The sequence below is a fragment of the Epinephelus lanceolatus genome, chromosome 12 (assembly GCF_041903045.1).
Source record: "Epinephelus lanceolatus isolate andai-2023 chromosome 12, ASM4190304v1, whole genome shotgun sequence".
NCBI lineage: Eukaryota > Metazoa > Chordata > Actinopteri > Perciformes > Serranidae > Epinephelus > Epinephelus lanceolatus.
The window spans coordinates 17,073,869-17,093,277 of NC_135745.1; the positions used below are offsets into that span (position 1 = coordinate 17,073,869).

At 41.8% G+C, this 19,409-nt stretch overlaps 1 protein-coding gene across 2 annotated transcripts in view; it reads left to right on the forward strand.

The window, feature by feature from the left end:
- The window catches only part of zfyve9a (zinc finger, FYVE domain containing 9a), a 32,299-nt gene extending 13,185 nt beyond the window's left edge, over positions 1-19,114 (forward strand). The window contains exons 5-19 of one of the 2 annotated variants that reach the window (XM_033651362.2): positions 1,865-1,964; positions 3,176-3,352; positions 3,540-3,703; positions 5,576-5,705; positions 6,048-6,170; positions 7,141-7,296; positions 8,338-8,562; positions 11,064-11,146; positions 11,366-11,470; positions 13,604-13,754; positions 13,982-14,062; positions 15,777-15,939; positions 16,776-16,881; positions 18,023-18,199; positions 18,447-19,114. In XM_033651362.2, coding sequence (XP_033507253.1) covers positions 1,865-1,964; positions 3,176-3,352; positions 3,540-3,703; positions 5,576-5,705; positions 6,048-6,170; positions 7,141-7,296; positions 8,338-8,562; positions 11,064-11,146; positions 11,366-11,470; positions 13,604-13,754; positions 13,982-14,062; positions 15,777-15,939; positions 16,776-16,881; positions 18,023-18,199; positions 18,447-18,608 — 2,103 coding nt within the window. In that variant the 3' untranslated portion in view covers positions 18,609-19,114. The remainder of the gene's footprint in view (positions 1-1,864; positions 1,965-3,175; positions 3,353-3,539; positions 3,704-5,575; positions 5,706-6,047; positions 6,171-7,140; positions 7,297-8,337; positions 8,563-11,063; positions 11,147-11,365; positions 11,471-13,603; positions 13,755-13,981; positions 14,063-15,776; positions 15,940-16,775; positions 16,882-18,022; positions 18,200-18,446) is intronic. The other variant, XM_033651363.2, reaches the window with a different exon arrangement.
- Positions 19,115-19,409: the final 295 nt, after the last annotated feature.

A 19,409-nucleotide genomic window follows, 5' to 3' on the forward strand; every position in this document is an offset into this window, starting at 1 on the left:
CCGACCAAATATAGCCATGTGCTGTCGCTGTAATGCAGCTACACTTACAGAAAGGATCTCCTTATGTCTAAAACACTAACAGAAAAGGTTTATTTTTTGGGTCAGCCCCTTAGACGTAAAGAAACTCCAGTTTGCACCAATGTGCACCACTTATCCAGGGGGAATTCAATCAGGGAAAAAGAGAGAGAGAGATTTCCTAACCCTACAGTAGCCTGCACAGACTAATAGATCAGAATGCAGTGCATTAATGAGATATATTGCATTGTGTTGTAAGGTGCATGACATTGAAAAACTTCCCAAAAACCTTGCTTGCCGTGCTGTTATCATTATTGCTTTCACCACCCGCATGTTCTCCAAACTGTTCACACCTCTCTGGGGGTTTTATCAAAGGGCATTCTGGGAATTTCCAAATGATGTTGGCCTTTCAAGGTAGGTTTAGGGAAAGCAAGACTTGCAAAGTACTTGAGAAAAAATGCACAGCAGAGAATAGAGGTTTCTTTCTACATTTATTCAGTACATTTTTTCAGTACATCACAGGGATTTAGCTGATTGCTGCATCTTGACTTTCTTATGATGAGCGAGTAGACGTGTAGGAAGTTGGCATGGACAATAGGGCTACAACTTATGATCATTTTCATTATCATTAGTCTTTATACTTTTTTGTTAAGTGTTTGGTCTATAAAATGTCAGAAAAATTGAAACTTTTTAAAAGCCCATTGTTGCTTGTTTTGTTTGACCAACATATTCAGTTCAATGTGACAAAGAAGACAAAGAAAAGCAGCAAATCCTCACGAGTGAGAAGCTAAAGTTAGAGAATTTTCTGCACTTGCTTGAAAAATGACTCAAGCAATTCGATTATCAAAAGTGTTGCTGATAAATATTCTCTTAATCTGCTCATCAATTAAACATTTCATCCGTAATAAACACTTACCTGGAATCACCAAATCTGTAATGTGTAAGAGTCAGTCAGTTGTCAGTTGACAGTAAATTGTTGAGGTCAAATAAAATGTACATAAATAAACATAAAATATGACACAACTGCAAACAAAACAGAATAAATAAGTACCTAACAAAAGATGAAAAAATGCGTGCAAGGAGAAAAACACCATGATATAATGCATTTCAACCTTTAAAATACACAACCAAGTCATATTCTAAACAGGGAGTATTATTAAAGGTGCTTTGCTGGACTCTGTGGAGTAAGGTAAATCAGACGAGTTTCTTTGATAGATGAGTTCCTTTTTAGGCCTTTCTTTGCAGATAAACTCAGTAGGTGTGCAGGTAGCTTTCTAGCATTATGGCCACCCACACATACAGTGGGGTGTCCGCACAATGCTTTAAAGTGGAGATGTGGTCACTGACACTGCACTGGAAAATCTCTGGGCTGCTACTTAATTTCCCATGGTGGTAAACAAACACACTCTCTGCCACTTGAGCAGGGAGGAGCTGGCACTGCAGTAATACGGACACCAGGCCGCATCTGGGGCCGCAAACAATAGACGCACTAGGATCCTCCTGTGAACTCACCACCACCAGTCTGGTAGATCCACAAACAAGTGTGTGATGGTTCTGTGAGGATGTGAATGTTACGGGATAATGATGTGTAATGAGGTGCTAATTCACTGAACGTAAAGTGCCCTGTACACAGCTGCAGCTCGTTGAAGCCTTGGCAAAGTACAGGAAATCAATATCCATAAAATGGTACATTTGCTGCACACTAAATCACAATTTCTTTTCAATTCTTCACCTTTTAAAAACCACTCACAGTTAAAGTAAAATCATTTGCAGAAATGTTTTGCGTCCAGTGTGCTTATTCTTAGAATGTGGTACGAATAATGTCTTTTTCTTGGTGTGTGTTTTTAAGGTGTTCTGTGCGACGTGCTGCAGCCTGAAGTGCAGGCTCATGTACATGGACAGGAAGGAGGCTCGAGTCTGTGTCACCTGTCATTCTGCACTGACGAATGGTGAGCATCATTGCAAAAAGAAAGTTTGTTTTTTCCAACTTATATGTTGCATTTATATGTACGCATTTTATTAGGAGTGTGTGATATGGCCATAAAAACCCTACCATACTTTATCAGGCTTGATCATTTCCCTTTATTACCTTTCAAGGCAGCTGGATTTGTGACAAGATCACACAAGAATCACAAGATCATGTGAGAATCCAGTCCTGATTTGTCACATGACCAAAATGCGAATTTGCGTTTCCTAGAATGGTGACATGACCCGTCCTATTGTTCCCTTGATTTGCTAGTGTGCGTTTCCTTCATTGGTTTGGTTAAGTTTAGGCATGACGAGTGTGATTTGTAAGTGTCAGGGTAAGAATGTCATGGCAAAGTCAGAAGCAGAATAAGTCAGAGTAGAGTGGATCATGCCATTACTGTCCCAGGAAACATGAATTTGCGCCCGAATAGTTCCCACAGTAGAAACAGTATTCTCCGCCGGTCAACATATTTCTACGGTGTATACCAACATATCATTCAGACCGACTTTGCTTTTTTAAGTGTAACTGAGAATGCCACAGCAATAAAAAGAACTTAAAATTTAGAGAGTATGACTGGTTGTCTCTTAGCAGACATGAAGTCTTTTGAAATAAAGTGTAGCAGCATTATGATTTTTGCATACATGTAGAGTTTTATATGTAGTATAGTAATGGGACACAGCTACTGTATAAATGGGCCTTTTTTCAAAGCAGACGTTTTGACCTAGGTGTGATTAATAACAGATTACGACTGCATTTCATTTAGCTGGGCCAACTGGCTCACTGCAAAGGCTTACTGGATCACTTACTGGAACAGATTCCTTGCTAACTAAATTAGTTACACCTGTTCTTGTCACACTAAGTCTAAGTCAAACTACCTGCTCTACCAATCTTAAGGGATATAATGATGTATGGCAATACTATTGATAATGGGAAGTATCTACGCAATACACCTGTTAAAAACATGTCCAGTGGTACTTCTTATTTTTTAACAATATCGTCTGTTTATAGATTTGGTATTTTAAGATTGTTTCCAAAAAGCATAGCCACTCATCTCAAACATGTGGCACTGGTTTACACTTAGGATTTGATGATTTGATGTATTGCTCTGTGTACTTTTTCGACTTAACACCGAGACACAAACACGCACACACTTTACCTAACGTTTACTTTTATGTTTTCTGTCTCTGTCAGCTCAATCATGGGAGACACCTGCTACTGGAAGCAACCAGAGTCCGAACCCCAACAACCCAGCAGAGTACTGCTCCACCATCCCCCCTCTGCAGCAAGCCCAGGCCTCGGGGGTGCTCAGCTCCCCTCCTCCTACCGTCATGGTGCCCGTGGGAGTCCTGAAACAGGCTGGCAACGAGGGTACAACCTTTACCAAGAATAAAAATGCTCTTTGTTGTTCACCTTCTACTGTGACATTCTGTCCCCATTACTTTTAGAGAAGTATTTTCATGGCTAGTTCTTAAAAGGTTTTGTCTGTATACAGTTTTTTATTTATGTATATATTTATTTATATTGTGGTGTTTCGCTATGGGTCTCTCCCCTTTAGGGTCCTTGACACGGGAGCAGAGGAGGGTGTGGTTTGCTGATGGAGTTCTACCTAACGGAGACACAGCAGAGTCCCCAAAACCTCCAACCTCCAGCCCAGCCCCCTCCCAGTCACTGGCCATCTCCACGTATTCAAACAAATCCACCACTTCTGAATCCTCAGAGGTAGGCTCGGCATGAAAAACATTCACCCACAGCTAATGCTATTAGGTGAGCTTGTTACGGTCATGTTAGCTACCCTGCAGCTAGCTGAGGGAAGCCACAAAGAACTCCTTCTGTGGGATTCTTGATGATTTAGTGGCTGGGTCATGGTCTGCAGTAATTCAAAGGCAACATTCCTTGTTCGTTTAATCAGAGTTATAAATCCCAGTCGACTGATGTGCTTAAGAAAAAAAAAAAACGGTAAAGTTTGCCACACAGCAAATAACAGAACAGCAAGTTGAGTGGGGTTGTTTCTGTTGTCGTGCTGCTCTCCACTCATTGGACTTGAATGCCACCTGTCAGGATGATTCATGGCCCGTTGAACAGAATGATTGTTGAAGCTTTAAAATGGCTTCCTTTCAGATGGCCTGATGATGCCATGCAGAAAGAACTTGAGTATAAAATCCGACTTTCACATGACACCATTAAAGTCACACTGGCATGAACTCAGTAATGCATGGATTTGAATTTATTGCCAAAGGCAAGGTGACTGCCAGTGCTACTGGTGAGCTACAGCAAAGTGACGAACCACTGATAAACAGGGACTCCTTCTGCGCCATTCGGTTTTCATGGTTAGCACATTATAATGCATCAAACAAAAGTGATTAAAAGGAATTTAAATCAGGCCAGTAGGGATATTAAAATGGCACTCCTTTAATTTGACATGTCAAAATCAATTTACTAGTAACAGTGAGAGGACGACTCAGCCTGTGAAAACAGTTGTATGATGTCTTCTGTGTCTCAAGAGAAGTCTTATCAAATTTGAGAAAAATGACTGAATCATTTAAATTCCATCTCTGGACATATTTTAGAGTATGTAAAAAATACTTTGCTCTGATTAACATGTGGTTTAACATGGTTTTACCTTCAAAGGAGCCGGAAGCAAATTTACTCTCAAAATCCGGTGTCCAACCTGTCCACTTGCTGCTTGCCATAGGTTTCACTTTCCCCAGTGCCAGCACAGTGCTAAAACAAGAAGTGGAGACAGGTCTGGCTATGGGAAACTAGCATTAGGTTGAAGGGTGAAAGAGCGGCGTGAATCGAGCCTCAGTCAGACTCAGACACTGATGAGGAGTCTGTTGTGCACCAAAATCTGCGACATATCAGAGTGGTAAGAATAGTGAGCACCTTTTTATTGGTTGATGTTGTTTGTTAGCTTGTTAGCTTGTAAGTGTCAGTTGCTGACACAGCATTAATAGTTGTGAAACATACAGTAACATCTGCTATGATGTTACAATGTGTTCACATTGTCACATTATTATTATGTAATTATATACCAGAGGTCAAATAAAGTTTGCAGGAAGATGTATTCCACTTGGAGTTTTATATCATGTGTAATAAGTATGCTCTGCACTGGAGGTTTCAGGTTTTTTTGCCAGCATTTGCATTTGCATTTGCATATACTTTTGAATCTTAGATTTTAAGGAAGTGCACAGACATCTCCCCTGTCAACCAGCTTTGTACAGATACAGCTCAGTTTAGTCAAGGTCAGACATTTCAGGTGACATAAACACAAGGACAGCATGTTTTTAAGTGAAGGGAATCTCTAAGTAATCTCATTTTGATCTTTGGGCAAAAGATGCTATCAATTTGTATCCAGTGACTGTGAGTTTCACTTGTATTAGGAACAAAAAGTCAGGATGAATTGGGCATCTGCAGTATTAATCTTGACTGGTCTTTTTAAAATGTGAACTTAATTGGTTTTTGGCCATTAGAGCTATAGGACCCAGATGTACCTGCAATAACAGCCATGAAAACCCTTTTGGTTACTGCCACTCACTGTATGCAATAAGGTACATCTAACACTACACCCCCACCCCTCCTCTCCACCCCCAGGCAGCCCATACCCCTGTTGCCCCGGTGGGCAGCCCCGTGGGCAGCTCCCTCAGCCTGATCCCGGAGGACGGGCTCCCTCCCATCCTCATCTCCACCGGAGTCAAAGGAGGTACGGGAGGCCACATCACAGGTGCTTGCCCTCATCCTCACCATTCTGCTGCCTCCTCATTGCTCCGTCAGCTGCTGTGTTTGTGTGCTTGCTTGTCAAGTGTGTTTTACATGTGCTTTATCACGGCTCATGTTTCAGCCACTCATTGCCAACAGGGGGGAGGAGAGGGTTTGTGTATGGGAACGATGCAGTGATGATGTTTTAAATAAATGGGAGGATCTCTGTTCACATGACTCCTCTATCATTCTCACTCTGACATCTCCACCTCTCTCTCATCCTCGATTCTTCCCGTCCGTTTATCTAACTTTACCTCGACTCCTCCCTCCACCCTTCTCTCCTTCTTTTGCTCCACCCCACCTGCAGACTATGCAGTGGAGGAGAGGCCGTCAGAGATCGTGCTCATGCAGCAGCTGGAGGAGGGAGGCCCAGACCCCCTGGTCTTTGTGCTCAATGCCAACCTGCTTGCCATGGTCAAGCTTGTCAACTGTGAGTTACCCAGCCAGCACCTCAGTACCATTTAAAGCAGCAGTCATTTTAAAAATGCAGGTCAAAACATTCACATGAGGAAATTTCGGAGGAGCAAAAATCAGTGTGTGGACCTACTTGTGAATTATTAATTCCATGATGATCTGGGGAAAAAGGAAAATACATATTTGCACTGCATTAATTTTTAATTATGCCTATTAAGCTTTTGTCTGTGAATTCCTGAGTAGCCAAAACTCAAATTGTTCTTTTTTTTTTTACTTCATGGCAAGGAGCAAGTGATCTCTCCATAGTGAATCCATTGATAACTTTAATAATTAATTTGATCATTTATTAGAGAATTCTGCTGCCTGTTATAATTCTGTCATTGTGCACTATTGCAGATTATACAAGACGTTAAGTTGGCACTCTTAAATCCTATTAGCTCTTATGCTGTATGTAAAGTGCTGTGCTGCATATTCATGTATTCACCCATGCACTAAGCAGGTATGAGCATTTGGGATATATGCTTTTTTGGCTTTGCAAGGGGGGGAAAATCACTTTTCAAGACTGATTTGACATGAAAAGAATTTTCTCAGTGTAAAATTGGTTCAATCACAGTGTTTTGTGGTTTATTAAATTAATTCTGTCCTCTTTGTGCAAAGAAGATGATACTTGAGTAATACATTTTTAGTTTACTTAAAAAGAAAGGAACATTAAATTTCTCTCTGAGCATTTAATCTTGTGCTGATGCGTCTTTATGTAAACCTGACAGCATTCAATTCAAACTTCTGTTAGAAGCGTGACAAAATTGTTGCTAGGTCCAAATTAGTAAGACTGCCATCATGACTTTTATGCAAAAGTGTTAATTCAGACACGAGACAATCGTAAAATTGCCATTATGTTAACAATGTTTGAAAGGATTGAATATTTATGGCTCTGATGTAACTATCTCCTGTATGTCTGACTAGTTTTCTGTTCTCTCTTTACACAGATGTGAACAGGAAGTGTTGGTACGTGACGACGAAGGGCATGCATGCCGTCGGCCAGGCTGAGGTTGTCATTCTGCTCCAGTGTCTACCTGACGAGAAGACCATCCCCAAAGACATCTTCACCCACTTTGTGCAGCTCTACCAGGAGGCCCTCAGTGGTAAGAACACAACCAACAGCTCCACCAGGAGGCACACTGCGAAATTAGTCCACCTCCACCGTGGGCCCCTCTTGGGGGAGATAGCAGCTCATTAGTAGTTGTGTCCACAGGTGAGTCTACCTGTCTCAGTCAGGCGCTGCCCAGTTAAAAATTAGCTAACCCTAAAGTAATGTAGTATAACGTGAGGGGGAAATGCCCCAGCTCTACTTTTTGTTCTGTCGAGACGACAGGTGCACCTAGTCGTCCTCTATTTGGAAACTAGGTTACTGTCCGCCGCTGCTCAACTGTGTCTCTGCCTCTGAAAAATGGTCCAAACATTAGCGTCATGCTGTCAGGTCGCCTCCCTCCAGGCGTGACACCTCACCACTGCTTGTCGTGCGTTTTTAACTCCGTATGCTGCAGAGCAGAATCGACTAATATCGGGTGACTTTGACGGCTCGCTCCCCTCAGGCTGTTTCCTTTTTCATATTCACATTGGAGCAGTTTCAGGCTGGTGGAAGAGAGCCATATTGTGTGTGTCGTTCCTGATTAACTCGCCGTCAGTCAGGTCTCGGGAAGAAGTGCTGGCTTTAGCAAGTCCCAGCCACTGAGCTTTGTCATGGCATTATTGCGTTATGTGGCATCTAAATGACTCCCTCCCTCAGATAATTAGTAACATGAAACCTTAGTGGGTAATATGAGACTGTAGGTCGAGCAGACAAGATAGGTTTTATTCATTGTTATTGAACTTGATACAGACTAACCAAGGCTCCTTGTGCTCACAGTAACCTCAGGTGCACACCGAGAGCCTCTTCCTTTCATATTTACCTCCTGTTTCAGAGGATGAGAACTCTGGTTTGTCTCTCTTTTGCCCCTTTATTTCTTATTTGTGTTAATTTTCATGCTATTCTTCCATTTTATCCTCTTCATTTTTATTCATATCCCCTTCACGTCATTCCCCCCCTCAACTCCTATTACATGACTCCTTTTTCTCCCCCACTACCCTGCTGTTCCTTTCCCTCTCCCGTTTCACCGACCCCATCTCCTCCTCGTCTCCTAAAGGCAACGTGCTGAGCCACCTGAGTCACTCATTCTTCACGCAGAGTTTCCTGGGCAGTAAAGAGCATGGCGGCTTCCTCTACATCAGCCCCTCCTTCCAGTCGCTGCAGGACCTGCTGCTGCCCAACCCACCCTACCTCTTCGGCATCCTGATACAGAAGTGGGAGACGCCATGGGCCAAGGTCTTCCCCATCCGCCTCATGCTGCGGCTGGGTGCAGAGTACCGATGTGAGTTCGGACTGCCGGGGTTCATGTTATTTTAAAGTGTTGACATACAGACAGTTTAAGCTCATATGTAGTTTCATTATTCATAAAGAAAATGCAAAAAAATCTATTTGCAAAATGACGGCACAATAACAGATTCAGTCCATAAGGCAAAGACTGAGTTCATTGTTGACCTTCAACAGCAGTTAACAAGACAGTCTCACCTTGAGGGCCATTTGATAGTTGTTCTGGAGCTTTCAGTTATGTCATATGATCTGCATAGGCACATTTTTTTCTTCAGTGGTCATGGAAATTTAGATATACCTATTTCCGTTTTTTCTGAGCACTTTATAGCGCACTCAAGTGAAGTCATTGGTCTTATTCATTATTTCCTTCTTGTTGCTCAGCAGGGTTGTCAGTCGTCTTTTGAGTGGTTGTCTCCTGATCGAGCTTCAACTTCCACCTCTCTGCAAAAGCATTTTTTCATTTAATGAAACAAGACTAACTTTTCAAATGTTAATATTAAAAATAGTAAAGCTGATTGATATAAGAAACTGATCGACAACAAAACAAATCTGAGCATTTGCTGTCTTTCTTTAATTAAGTGTAGTATAAAGTATGGATTTAGATTTTAGTCATTTCCAAGTCTGGATAAATATGGAAAAAAACAGAAGAGAGAATGGAAAAATATTTGTGTTTCCAGACTATTCCCCTATTCAGTTTTCTACAATATAAAACTTGCATTTCTAAAAATAAATTTGTCATACACGCACAGTGTTTTTCATTTATGTTTGGAGCAGGCAGCCAGCACAGCTTGAGTGTGTGGACCAAAGCGAGCTTGATGTCATCGAAAGCAAGACAAGAAGCATGGCGTGCAACTGAAAGCACACTCTTAAGCAGAGCTTCCTAAACACCTGTACGTCACAGGCTGTAAAGAAAGCTCTCCCCTCAGTGCCGTATAACTGTACCAATCCCAGCTTCCACAACCAAATTAGGTTGGGAGAAAATGCGACAATATCTTTGGATTGCATATTGATACATAGATAGCATAAAATTGGGGCCGAGATGTTTTATAGCGGAACATCGTCGAACTTCCTGCGTAGGAGTATGGACTGAATGGCCACAAAAGATAAATGCAAGTTTTTTAAGGGCTGGGTATATGTGCTCAGATATCAAATATCGTCTGGAAAAATATGGAATTTTGAAATGGAAAATGTGTAAGAACCCTGGCACTTGTCAGCTGTCGATACTCCGAGTAGGACACATTTTGGTCAGTGTTTTGGTCAGCGCCAAAACAGGAAATGCATTGTTGAGTTGTGGGCTTCAGCTGGTGAATGGGAGACAAAGCAATTAACAGATATTAAATATTTCTGTCAAGTGTTGGAACCAAATACTACAAAGTTAAATTTGGTGAAAGTGAGAGCAAAGAGTGTGAGTGCCACTTTGATGGTTTCCTGTGGTAAAAAATTAGGATCCAGCTTGATCTAGAGAGCTTAGCATGTCAGTTGTCAGAAGAAGCCTGTCAACATCAAACCAGCCTGCTCTCATACGTTTCTCTCCGCTTCTCACATGAACCAGGAAGTCTTGTCAGGGGTTTTATCAAAGAGCCTCCTCTCCCACCAAATCCCCCTCTCTTACAGCCAGACCTGCCAGCACAGAGCACCGCCTGGCTCCGCTAAGCCTCTTGCCTGCTTGCAGCTTGCTCAGATAGAATACATTAACAAAGCCGCATACAGTTGAGGCTCTTAAACACAAAATGTTACCAACACTGCAAAATTAATTCACCACACAAACAGCGTAGCACTCCACGCCACTACCTCTTACCTTAAGCAGTGACCAGCAGGAGTGTGGGTTGCTCGTCAGTGTGAGGATCCCCACTGAACTGCAGATTGAGGCTGAGATTGGTTTTTATTGCTAATGAGAGTTTGTGGCAAGATCTTATTTCCAGCTGTTTGCTGAGATAAGGCTAAAAATAGTCATCTAAGGAGCTTTGGTTGCCGGAGAAAAAAGCAGCCTTATTTTTCACTTGTGGATTAGGAACGTTCCTCCTAACTGCAGGCGCACTGTATTTGATGTGTGTGTGTGGGGTCTCTTGTTCAGTTCATTTGCATTCATGAGTGAAGCGGATAGAAAACACAGGAAACACAAGTTGTGCAGTTCATAAAAACATGAGCACCCACTAAGCCAAAAATACAGACCCAGACCCAAGACTGATTAAATAAATTAATAAATTAAAATAATAAAAACAAACAAGGAGGAACATTGTAACAGCAACAAAGACCGTAAAATAAAAGTGAATAAAAATATTCTTTTCCCTGACCACATCTCTCTAACTTTTTATAAGCGAGAACAAACCCAAAATGTTGGCATCGTTTTGAGAGAGTGAATACATTTCCATGACAACTGAATGAGACACTTGATAAATGAAAAATAAGTAACCCTGACATTTAAAACCATTGATGATATCTGAGTGGTAAACCATTTCTATTGTGCATTTATCAACAACTAAACAATTTGTTTTGCAGTTTATCCGTGTCCGCTGTTCAGTGTTCGCTTCAGAAAACCCCTCTTCGGAGAGACCGGCCACACTATCATGAATCTGCTCGCAGTAAGTTGCTTTGTTTTTTTCTCTTCTCTTCCTGTGCTCGGTTATTATTTATTTTCAAGGTTGAAGAGCTTTGCTTTGTGTTGTTGGAAAATAGCATGAGCCTCGAATACACTTTACAAAATGCAGTAGATTCTGTGTGTAGCAGGATGATTTTCTCACTTATGTTACCAAAAAAAATACAGTTTCCCTGTCCTCATCATTTTTCTGTCCCTGTCGTAGGACTTTCGTAATTACCAGTACACGCTACCAGTGGTTAAAGGTCTAGTTGTGGACATGGAGGTGAGGAAGACGAGCATTAAGATCCCCAGTAATCGTTATAATGAGGTGAGTGTCCTGCATCACAAAAACAGACATCCACATCTGGTTATTCTTTCAGTTTCTACAGTTTCTCAAAAGAATTTTCTAGAAAATTAACTATGTAATGTTATAAATGTTCTTACACCGTCGTAAATTACTTAATCTGTACAGTCCAAAACCAAAAAATATTCAGTCTAATGTGATCTGCATCAGAGAAAGGCAGGGAATTCTCATATTCTAAAAGCTGGAACCATCGTGCGCATTATTATTCAAGACAGCTACTTGACCTTATGTTGAGTAACGACAAGCAGGTGGAAACAGAGGCTTCTTTTGTGTAATATAACAGGAGGATTATCATGCTGTCGCTATATTTCACTCTTTTTGATGAGAAACTACTGAAATACACAGAGCAGGACAGAAGCACAAAATGCACCTGCATATATGACGTACATGCATGGTTACCAACTATCTCACATATATATGCTGCTTACACCGATTGCTTCCTCGACAGTCCACATTCAGACAATGGATTTATTAGTTATTTCAATCAGGAGAGACTCGTTCTGAGAGAACAGAATATTTACTTACATGTGCACATAAGTATGAAAAGGTTGAAAAGTCTTTGGTGATTAGACCCCATTGTGATGTCATCTATTCCGGGAGGGTGGTAAAGACGTAGCAGATTAGGGAACCCCCCCCCCCCCCCCCCCCGCCCCTGTGGAGTCTAGATGCAGGTGATGGTAATGGTGGTGATGAGATGTGATGAAGAGGGAGCTGAGGATCTGGATGTGAAAAGGTATGGGCTTTTGATGAGCTCATCCTGGGCTCTGGGAAAGATGACTGGAGGTGAATGGGGAGGGCGTGATGATACTACCTAAGATGACAGTTGACAGGAGCAGAGAGAAGAACGGATTTAAAGTTTGGCAGCAGCAACATGAATGGCTCAAGGAGATAGTGGCAAAGTTTGATTGGCTAACTGGGAGAGGGAAAACTTGTGGTCAGCTGATTGGTGGAAGTAGTGGGAGTGGGCTAGAGAGAGAATTGTGAATGGATATAGCGTAAAGGAAATCTTCCTGATTGAACTTAATGCAATTTATAGAACACAGCAAGTATTCAAATTCAGCATTTACAACAAAAGATAAATAAATAAAATGTACAAATATGGTGCAGACATTAAAGGGATGTAGGGGAAGGGTGGAGGTATTTGTCAGCAGGGAACATCAAAGGTGTAGTCAGTCAGGAGCCTCACCAGAGTCCCACTGGAAGCTGAGTGAGACCCTCCTCTCACGTCATCTTGGCCCGGTTGTTTGGTTCACACCAGATTTTGATTGATAACTTTCACACCAGCCAAGCATGTTTTGATGTTAAGGCACCCTAAAACTACAAAACCTTCCAATTCTTCTCCTTCTTGGCATAAACGCTGATTCTAGAGGTGGAGAAAAAACAAGAGCTGTGACTCGTTTGAAGCAGAATCATACATAATATTTCTAACAACATGAAACTCTCCAACAGACTAATGACATCAGTGGAGGAGGCTCCTATTAAGCTCCCTGAGCGTCAACACACATGTTCATTCTGTGTAGGTGATGTGTGACAAACTCTCCAGGGTCCCTGCAGCTGAACATTAGGCGTGGGCTGCCTACTTGTTATAACGCCGCTGCCTCGAGGGTGTGAATGAATGTCCGACCAGAAGAAGTGATACACACAAAGCACCATTTGGCTGAGAAAGAAAGCCTCGGCGGAGAGAGCGATGCCGGTTGTAGCGTTTGGCTGCTGATGCAGGAACAGATGGGAACCCAGTAATGTGAAGTGGGGACCGTTTCTCGACAGCTTGCGGGCGAGCCTTTAGCGCAGCAAGTGGTTAAAGCCCTCCAGATTTTCAGTTTTATTTCTGATTTGCAAAGGATGGCTTCAAAGAGACGCAGAGGCAGGGGATTTAGCAGAATTAAAACGTGGGATTTTTCAACTATTGATATGCACCCATGTCAGTGTCTTTCCTCATAATCTGTCATCTCACCACCATCTCATTTAACTCGAGGACTTCACACACGAGCCCGCTGCAATTAGGCTTAACCAGGCGGCCTCTGTTAAGCCCATTTTCCTCAGCTCACGCACCCAAAGGGCATCTTAATTAGACATGGATACTATTTGTCCTTGCAGCTGATGAAGGCCATGAACAAGTCCAACGAACACGTGCTGGCCATGGGGGCGTGTTTCAATGATCGAGCTGACTCCCACCTGGTGTGCGTCCAAAACGATGACGGGAACTACCAGACGCAGGCCATCAGCATCCATCACCAGCCTCGCAAAGGTGCTGACACAGAAACAAGATTCCTCACATTTCCTTTTATCTTTCACTCTGTCTGGTTTTTATATCCAGCTCGTCTGCAGAGCTGTTTGCCTGAAAATCCTCCTCCTGGCTGTCTCTTATTATCTCTCTTGTCCTTTCTGTTTGCCTGAGAACAAATTGACCTCAGTCAGTTGTTGATTCGTGAAGTGAAGTTGTGATTTATTTTTCTCTTTGTATTGTTTCTACAGTAACTGGAGCCTGCTTCTTTGTGTTCAGTGGTGCTCTGAAAGCCTCGTCGGGCTTCTTAGCCAAGACCAGCATTGTGGAAGGTGAGAACTGTAACAACAAACTACATGCTGGCTGTAAAAATGCTCAAATATTAGCAAAAAATATTGGTATGAAGCTACCTAACAAAAGTCTCCATACACATAAAGAATAACGCCCAAGTTGGCACAAATTCATGATCAGTGCTGCAACTAGGGTTTGAAGATATAAACTTACAAACTGCCAAAGATTTTTGCTATACAGTTATTTTTATAACTGTTTCTCACATCTCTGGGTGTATTATGCTGTTGTGGGAAATATTGCAAACCAGTGAGAAAGACTGCTTCATTGCAATATGTGACTCCTTTGTGATTTTGGCCACAAAGTGACAGTGTACTTAACTTTTTGCCATGTATTTAATACACTGGAATACCCATCTGCATCTGGTTATCACTATGACAACATCACATACCAGCTGAAAATAAGGTCCAGAAACAGACATCGCCATCTGATTATTTTATCTAGAAACAGTTTCTCAAAAAAATTATGAAAAAAAAGGAAAAATATACTGTGAAAGGGGATTGTATCCATATTTTCCACATCTAGCTTTAACTGACAACCATCTAATTATTAATTTGCTGATTATTTTGAATTTGTTTTGTCCATAAAATGGCTGAAAAGAGTTAAACTGTCCATCACAGTTTCCTGAAGCCTTGAGTAAACAGTCTAAAAACTCAAAGAAAGTCAGTTTACGATGATATGAAACAGTTAAAAGCAGCAGATCCTCACATTTAAGAAGTTGAAACCAGTGAATGTTTGACATTTTTGCATGAAACATGATTAAAAAGGGGGTTCCCTGGTGATTTAGTGTTGTAAATTTCAGGGGTCTCACAAGAGAGACTGCTGTACAAACATGTGCAGCAGGGGTGCACAGTAGCTCAATGGGTAGGGCGGGCATCCCATGTACAAAGACAATGCTTGGTTGCAGCGGCCGCAGGTCTGATTCTAGCCTCCAACCCTTTGCTGCATGTCATGGACTCTCTGTCCCCTTTTCATATTTACATACTGTCGTAACAAAAATAGGCAAAAGCTGAAAAAAAAGCCTGTGCAGCAGAGGCTGAGGTGTCCTGATATTTGGTTGCTCGTATGGTATGCTGCACCTCCCATATTTTCCACCAAGAACATATTTTCATTCACCTGGTAAATACTCATATCTGTCCAGCCTCACATTCGTTTAAGGATTTCATAAATCTTCCTCTGCAATTTTCCACATTATTTTTAGGATGTACAGACTTAAAGGCAAAGCGTTCTGATAAATAGATGTTTGCTATTTTGATATCTGCTTGCAAGAAAGCCCTCACAAGGTGCTGGTTGCTTCCTGAACCCCCCACATTAGAGGAGTGGATCGATATTGTAAATGATATTTATGTTATTGAAGGATTACTTTTTCTCTTCATCTTTAGAAAAATATGTTCATCGAATTTGTGGGTGAAATGCGTAAGACCCTTACGACCTAATTTTGTAGAGGTATCATACAAAAGACTCTATGATGTTTAGTCGAGCAAACGTCATTGACTGCTATTCTATTTTTGTTTTAAATTTTTGTCTATTTAATCCCTCCTCAAGTCTCCCCGACATATGGCGCTTATTTGACTTAATCTCTCCCAAAATGTCCTACAAAGTTCTTAAATTGTGAAAAAAAAAAGACCTAACAGATTTATATAGTATTTGTTTCAGCACTAATCATAATGATGGATCCCCTTCTCCCTCTGCCCTTAGACGGTGTGATGATCCAGATCACAGCTGAGACCATGGACTCTCTACGGCAAGCCCTGCGGGACATGAAGGACTTCACCATCACGTGCGGCAAAGCCGACCAGGAGGAAAACCAGGAGCTGGTCCACATCCAGTGGACGGAGGACGACCACAACTTCAACAAGGGGTGAGACAGGAAGAGAAAAGAGCCGGTGAACAGACAAGGAGAGGGAGACAGAGGAAGAGATGCATTTATGTCATGGACAATTGAACTGATAGCTTCCCAACCGCTGCTTTTACTACTTCTCTATAAAAACTCATTATGCATGCTCGGGGAAGCCCTCTGGAGGAAAGTCTCAGCCGGGTGGAATGATGCGGTTTGACGTGGCTTTGAGATACAGACCAAGGCAATCAATTTTACAGCAGTACTGATAAAATCTGCAAATATGAATGTGACTTTTGACTATTAAATATAATGGAGGCCTTTCACCAGATATTCTATCAGTTCATTAATAGAACAGTGTCTGCACAGGAGCTGTTTTAACCCTTGTTTCACCAGATAAGTTAACAGCTGTCATGCTGCTATCAGAGCAGGATAGTTACATATTTACTGCGTTATACGCCATGTCTGTCGTTTGGTTACTGCTTGACTTTCTTTTTCCTCAGGCCTTCTGCACTTTACTTTTGTTCTTAATAGAATAAAATAGGTTAAAAAAATTGAACTTTATTGTCATACCGATAAGAGGGTCATCTAGCTTTTCACAACATAAAAAGGCAGAACATGCATGTAGAACTGAAGAATAAAACACAGTACACCAGTGAAAGATACAAGTAAAATACTTGTTTTTTAATTTAAAATGGTGATTGCGATGTTATCGGGTTTTTTTTGGTTGTTCTTTCATTCAGTGAAACCACACTCTGCCCTTCCCCACCTCCTCCTTACTCTTCTGTTTTACGTTTACACTCCGTTTTTAATTCTCAGTTTAATTAAACACTGTTGTTTCGTGGGTTTTTGTCATTCAGTGTCATCAGTCCAATCGACGGGAAGTCTATGGAGTCCATCACGAGCGTCAAGATCTTCCACGGCTCGGAGTTCAAAGCCAATGGCAAAGTCATCCGATGGACAGAGGTACAATACAGCTGACACTTTGTATTTTACTGAGGATAAGTAAGAAAATCAAGCCACGTTTGGTGTTTTTAAGTGGAACTCTGTGAGGCTAGGGGTTTGAACGCTTAGTCTTTTTTTAACTGAGACCAGCACTGTCTTGCACAGTACTGAGTCAGCACTGTGATTAGGTTTGATTCACCAACAGTTCAGGTTCAGGGATTGTGTTATTTACTTGCATCACATCACACCTCTAGTGCAGCTTTAAGACCTGTTTCTTTTCCTGTTATTTGTGGAAGAAATAGGATTAAGGTTTGTTTATTCAAAGAACGTTATTTTTCAGCTCAGCTCTGTTGATTTAATGATGTTTTTTTCCTTCACTACCTTCTCATTGTCAAATATTAAACAAATCTGAGTCTAGTCATCTCTTACAGAATGTTGTGCACCATTCTTATGCACCTGGGATCTGAGTCAAATGTTAAGTTCTTGTGGGGGCTGTGCATTTATATGCCATGGTTTTCGGGTTTTCGGGTTGTCTGACCGTCCGTCCCATTCCTGTATATGTGGTATCTCAAGAACGCCTTGAGGGAATTTCTTCTAATTTGGCACAAACATTTACTTGGATTCAACGATGAACTGATAACATTTTGGTGGTCATTGGTCAAAGGTCAAGGTCTGTGTGACCTCACCTGTCTCATTCTTGTGAATGTGATATCTCACCTTGAGATAATTTCGTAAAATTTGGCACAAACGTTAAAAGAATCCATAGGCTAATTATGACAAAACTTCACACAAATGTCTAACAGGATAAAATAATGAAGTGATGACATATATATATTATATCCAAAAGATCAAAGGTTAGCTGCACCGTGACATCATAATGTTCTGCATAAAACAGTCTAGCCTTTACTCAACGTCCTAACTCAGGAAGAGAAGGGGAGACAATTGGTCAGATACTGAATTGGTGACACTAATCTTGGGTGTCCACCTTGACACTGTGCTGCTTGTGTAGGTCTTCTGTGCTGCTGGTGGAAAGATGTGTGTGAAGCATCCATGTTTTCACAGCCATGGATGTAAACTTTTAGAGAAACTTGACCGGTGAGCGGAGGCATACAACTGTAGGGTGGTAATAATGAAAATATTATCATGTGTTTCTGTCTGTCAGGTGTTTTTCCTCCAGAGTGAAGATCAACCCAATGGTCTGAGCGACCCGGCTGACCACAGCCGGCTGACAGAGAACGTGGCGAGAGCTTTCTGCATGGCGCTTTGTCCGCACCTGAAGCTGCTGAAGGAGGACGGCATGGCCAAACTGGGACTGAGGGTCACGCTGGACTCTGACCAGGTGGAATGATTCAGATGTTACAGAGACATTACTGCAAGCACAAAAACTTTATGTAGCACTTCTTAAAACAAAGTGAAGGTGTAACACAAAAATGGAGTGATAAGAGACGGACAATAATATGCTTTTGTTTCAGCTGTATATTAATATAAATTTTACACTGTGGGTTTTGCAGCTGTTCTGATTGACAGTCAACTGAATCTAGATGTTTGTGGTGAGGATCCAGTCTGACCTGTCTTCATCGTTACAGGTGGGCTACCTGGCAGGAAGTAACGGCCAGCCTCTCCTGCCTCAGTACCTGAGCGACCTGGACAGCGCTCTGATCCCCGTCATCCACGGCGGGGCGTGTCAGCTGAGCGAGGGCCCGGTAGTCATGGAGCTCGTCTTCTACATCCTGGAAATCATCTCCTAGAGGTCTTTGAGATCATCACTTCCAGACATCCTTTTTACTTTCTGACATCATCTCACAGCCCGCTCCTCCATCATCTCCCTTCAACCGTTTGCACTTCAGAAGAGCCCGAAAAAACTGTGGCGTGCCAGGCGGGGTAGCATTCCTCAAGTCAAACCTATGCATCCAACCGCCGTCTGTTCTGCTCCGGAGGCCGCCTGGGGCCTGAGCAGGATCATCTTGTCATGTTGTCCTGTGTACCTGAACCTCACCTGACAGGTACTCCTGACCTCTGGTGTTCATGTTAGGGTGCTCCAAGCAGGAAATGAACACCAGAGATCATTCGCCATCTGACCCCTGTGTGGTGTTACAGTGTCTATAAGAAGTATTAACCCCCCTGCAAAGTTGAGTTTTGTTTTTACAACAGTGAATCAAAGTAGATTTGATATGAAATGACTCTCCACAAAGTCATAACAATTAATTAGAAATATAAAACATAAAATACTTGTATGTGTAAGTATTTACCCTCTTTTAATGGGACACACTTAAACAATTACTCCGTGCAGTAACACCTTCAAAATATACAGCAGTGTGGACATCATCTGCATCACACGGCTTAGTGCAACAGATGAAACTGACCCCATATCCTTTATTGATCAAGAATTTGTGGCTGAAATAGCTGCCAGAGGTGCAGCTAATATATACTGACTTGGAGGTGGTAAATTAGTGATGTCACGATACAGGAATTTCTATTTTAAAAAAATATCGATATTCGTTACCACAGGGAGAATTGAGGCCATAAAACTTTATTTTTTTATTAAAATA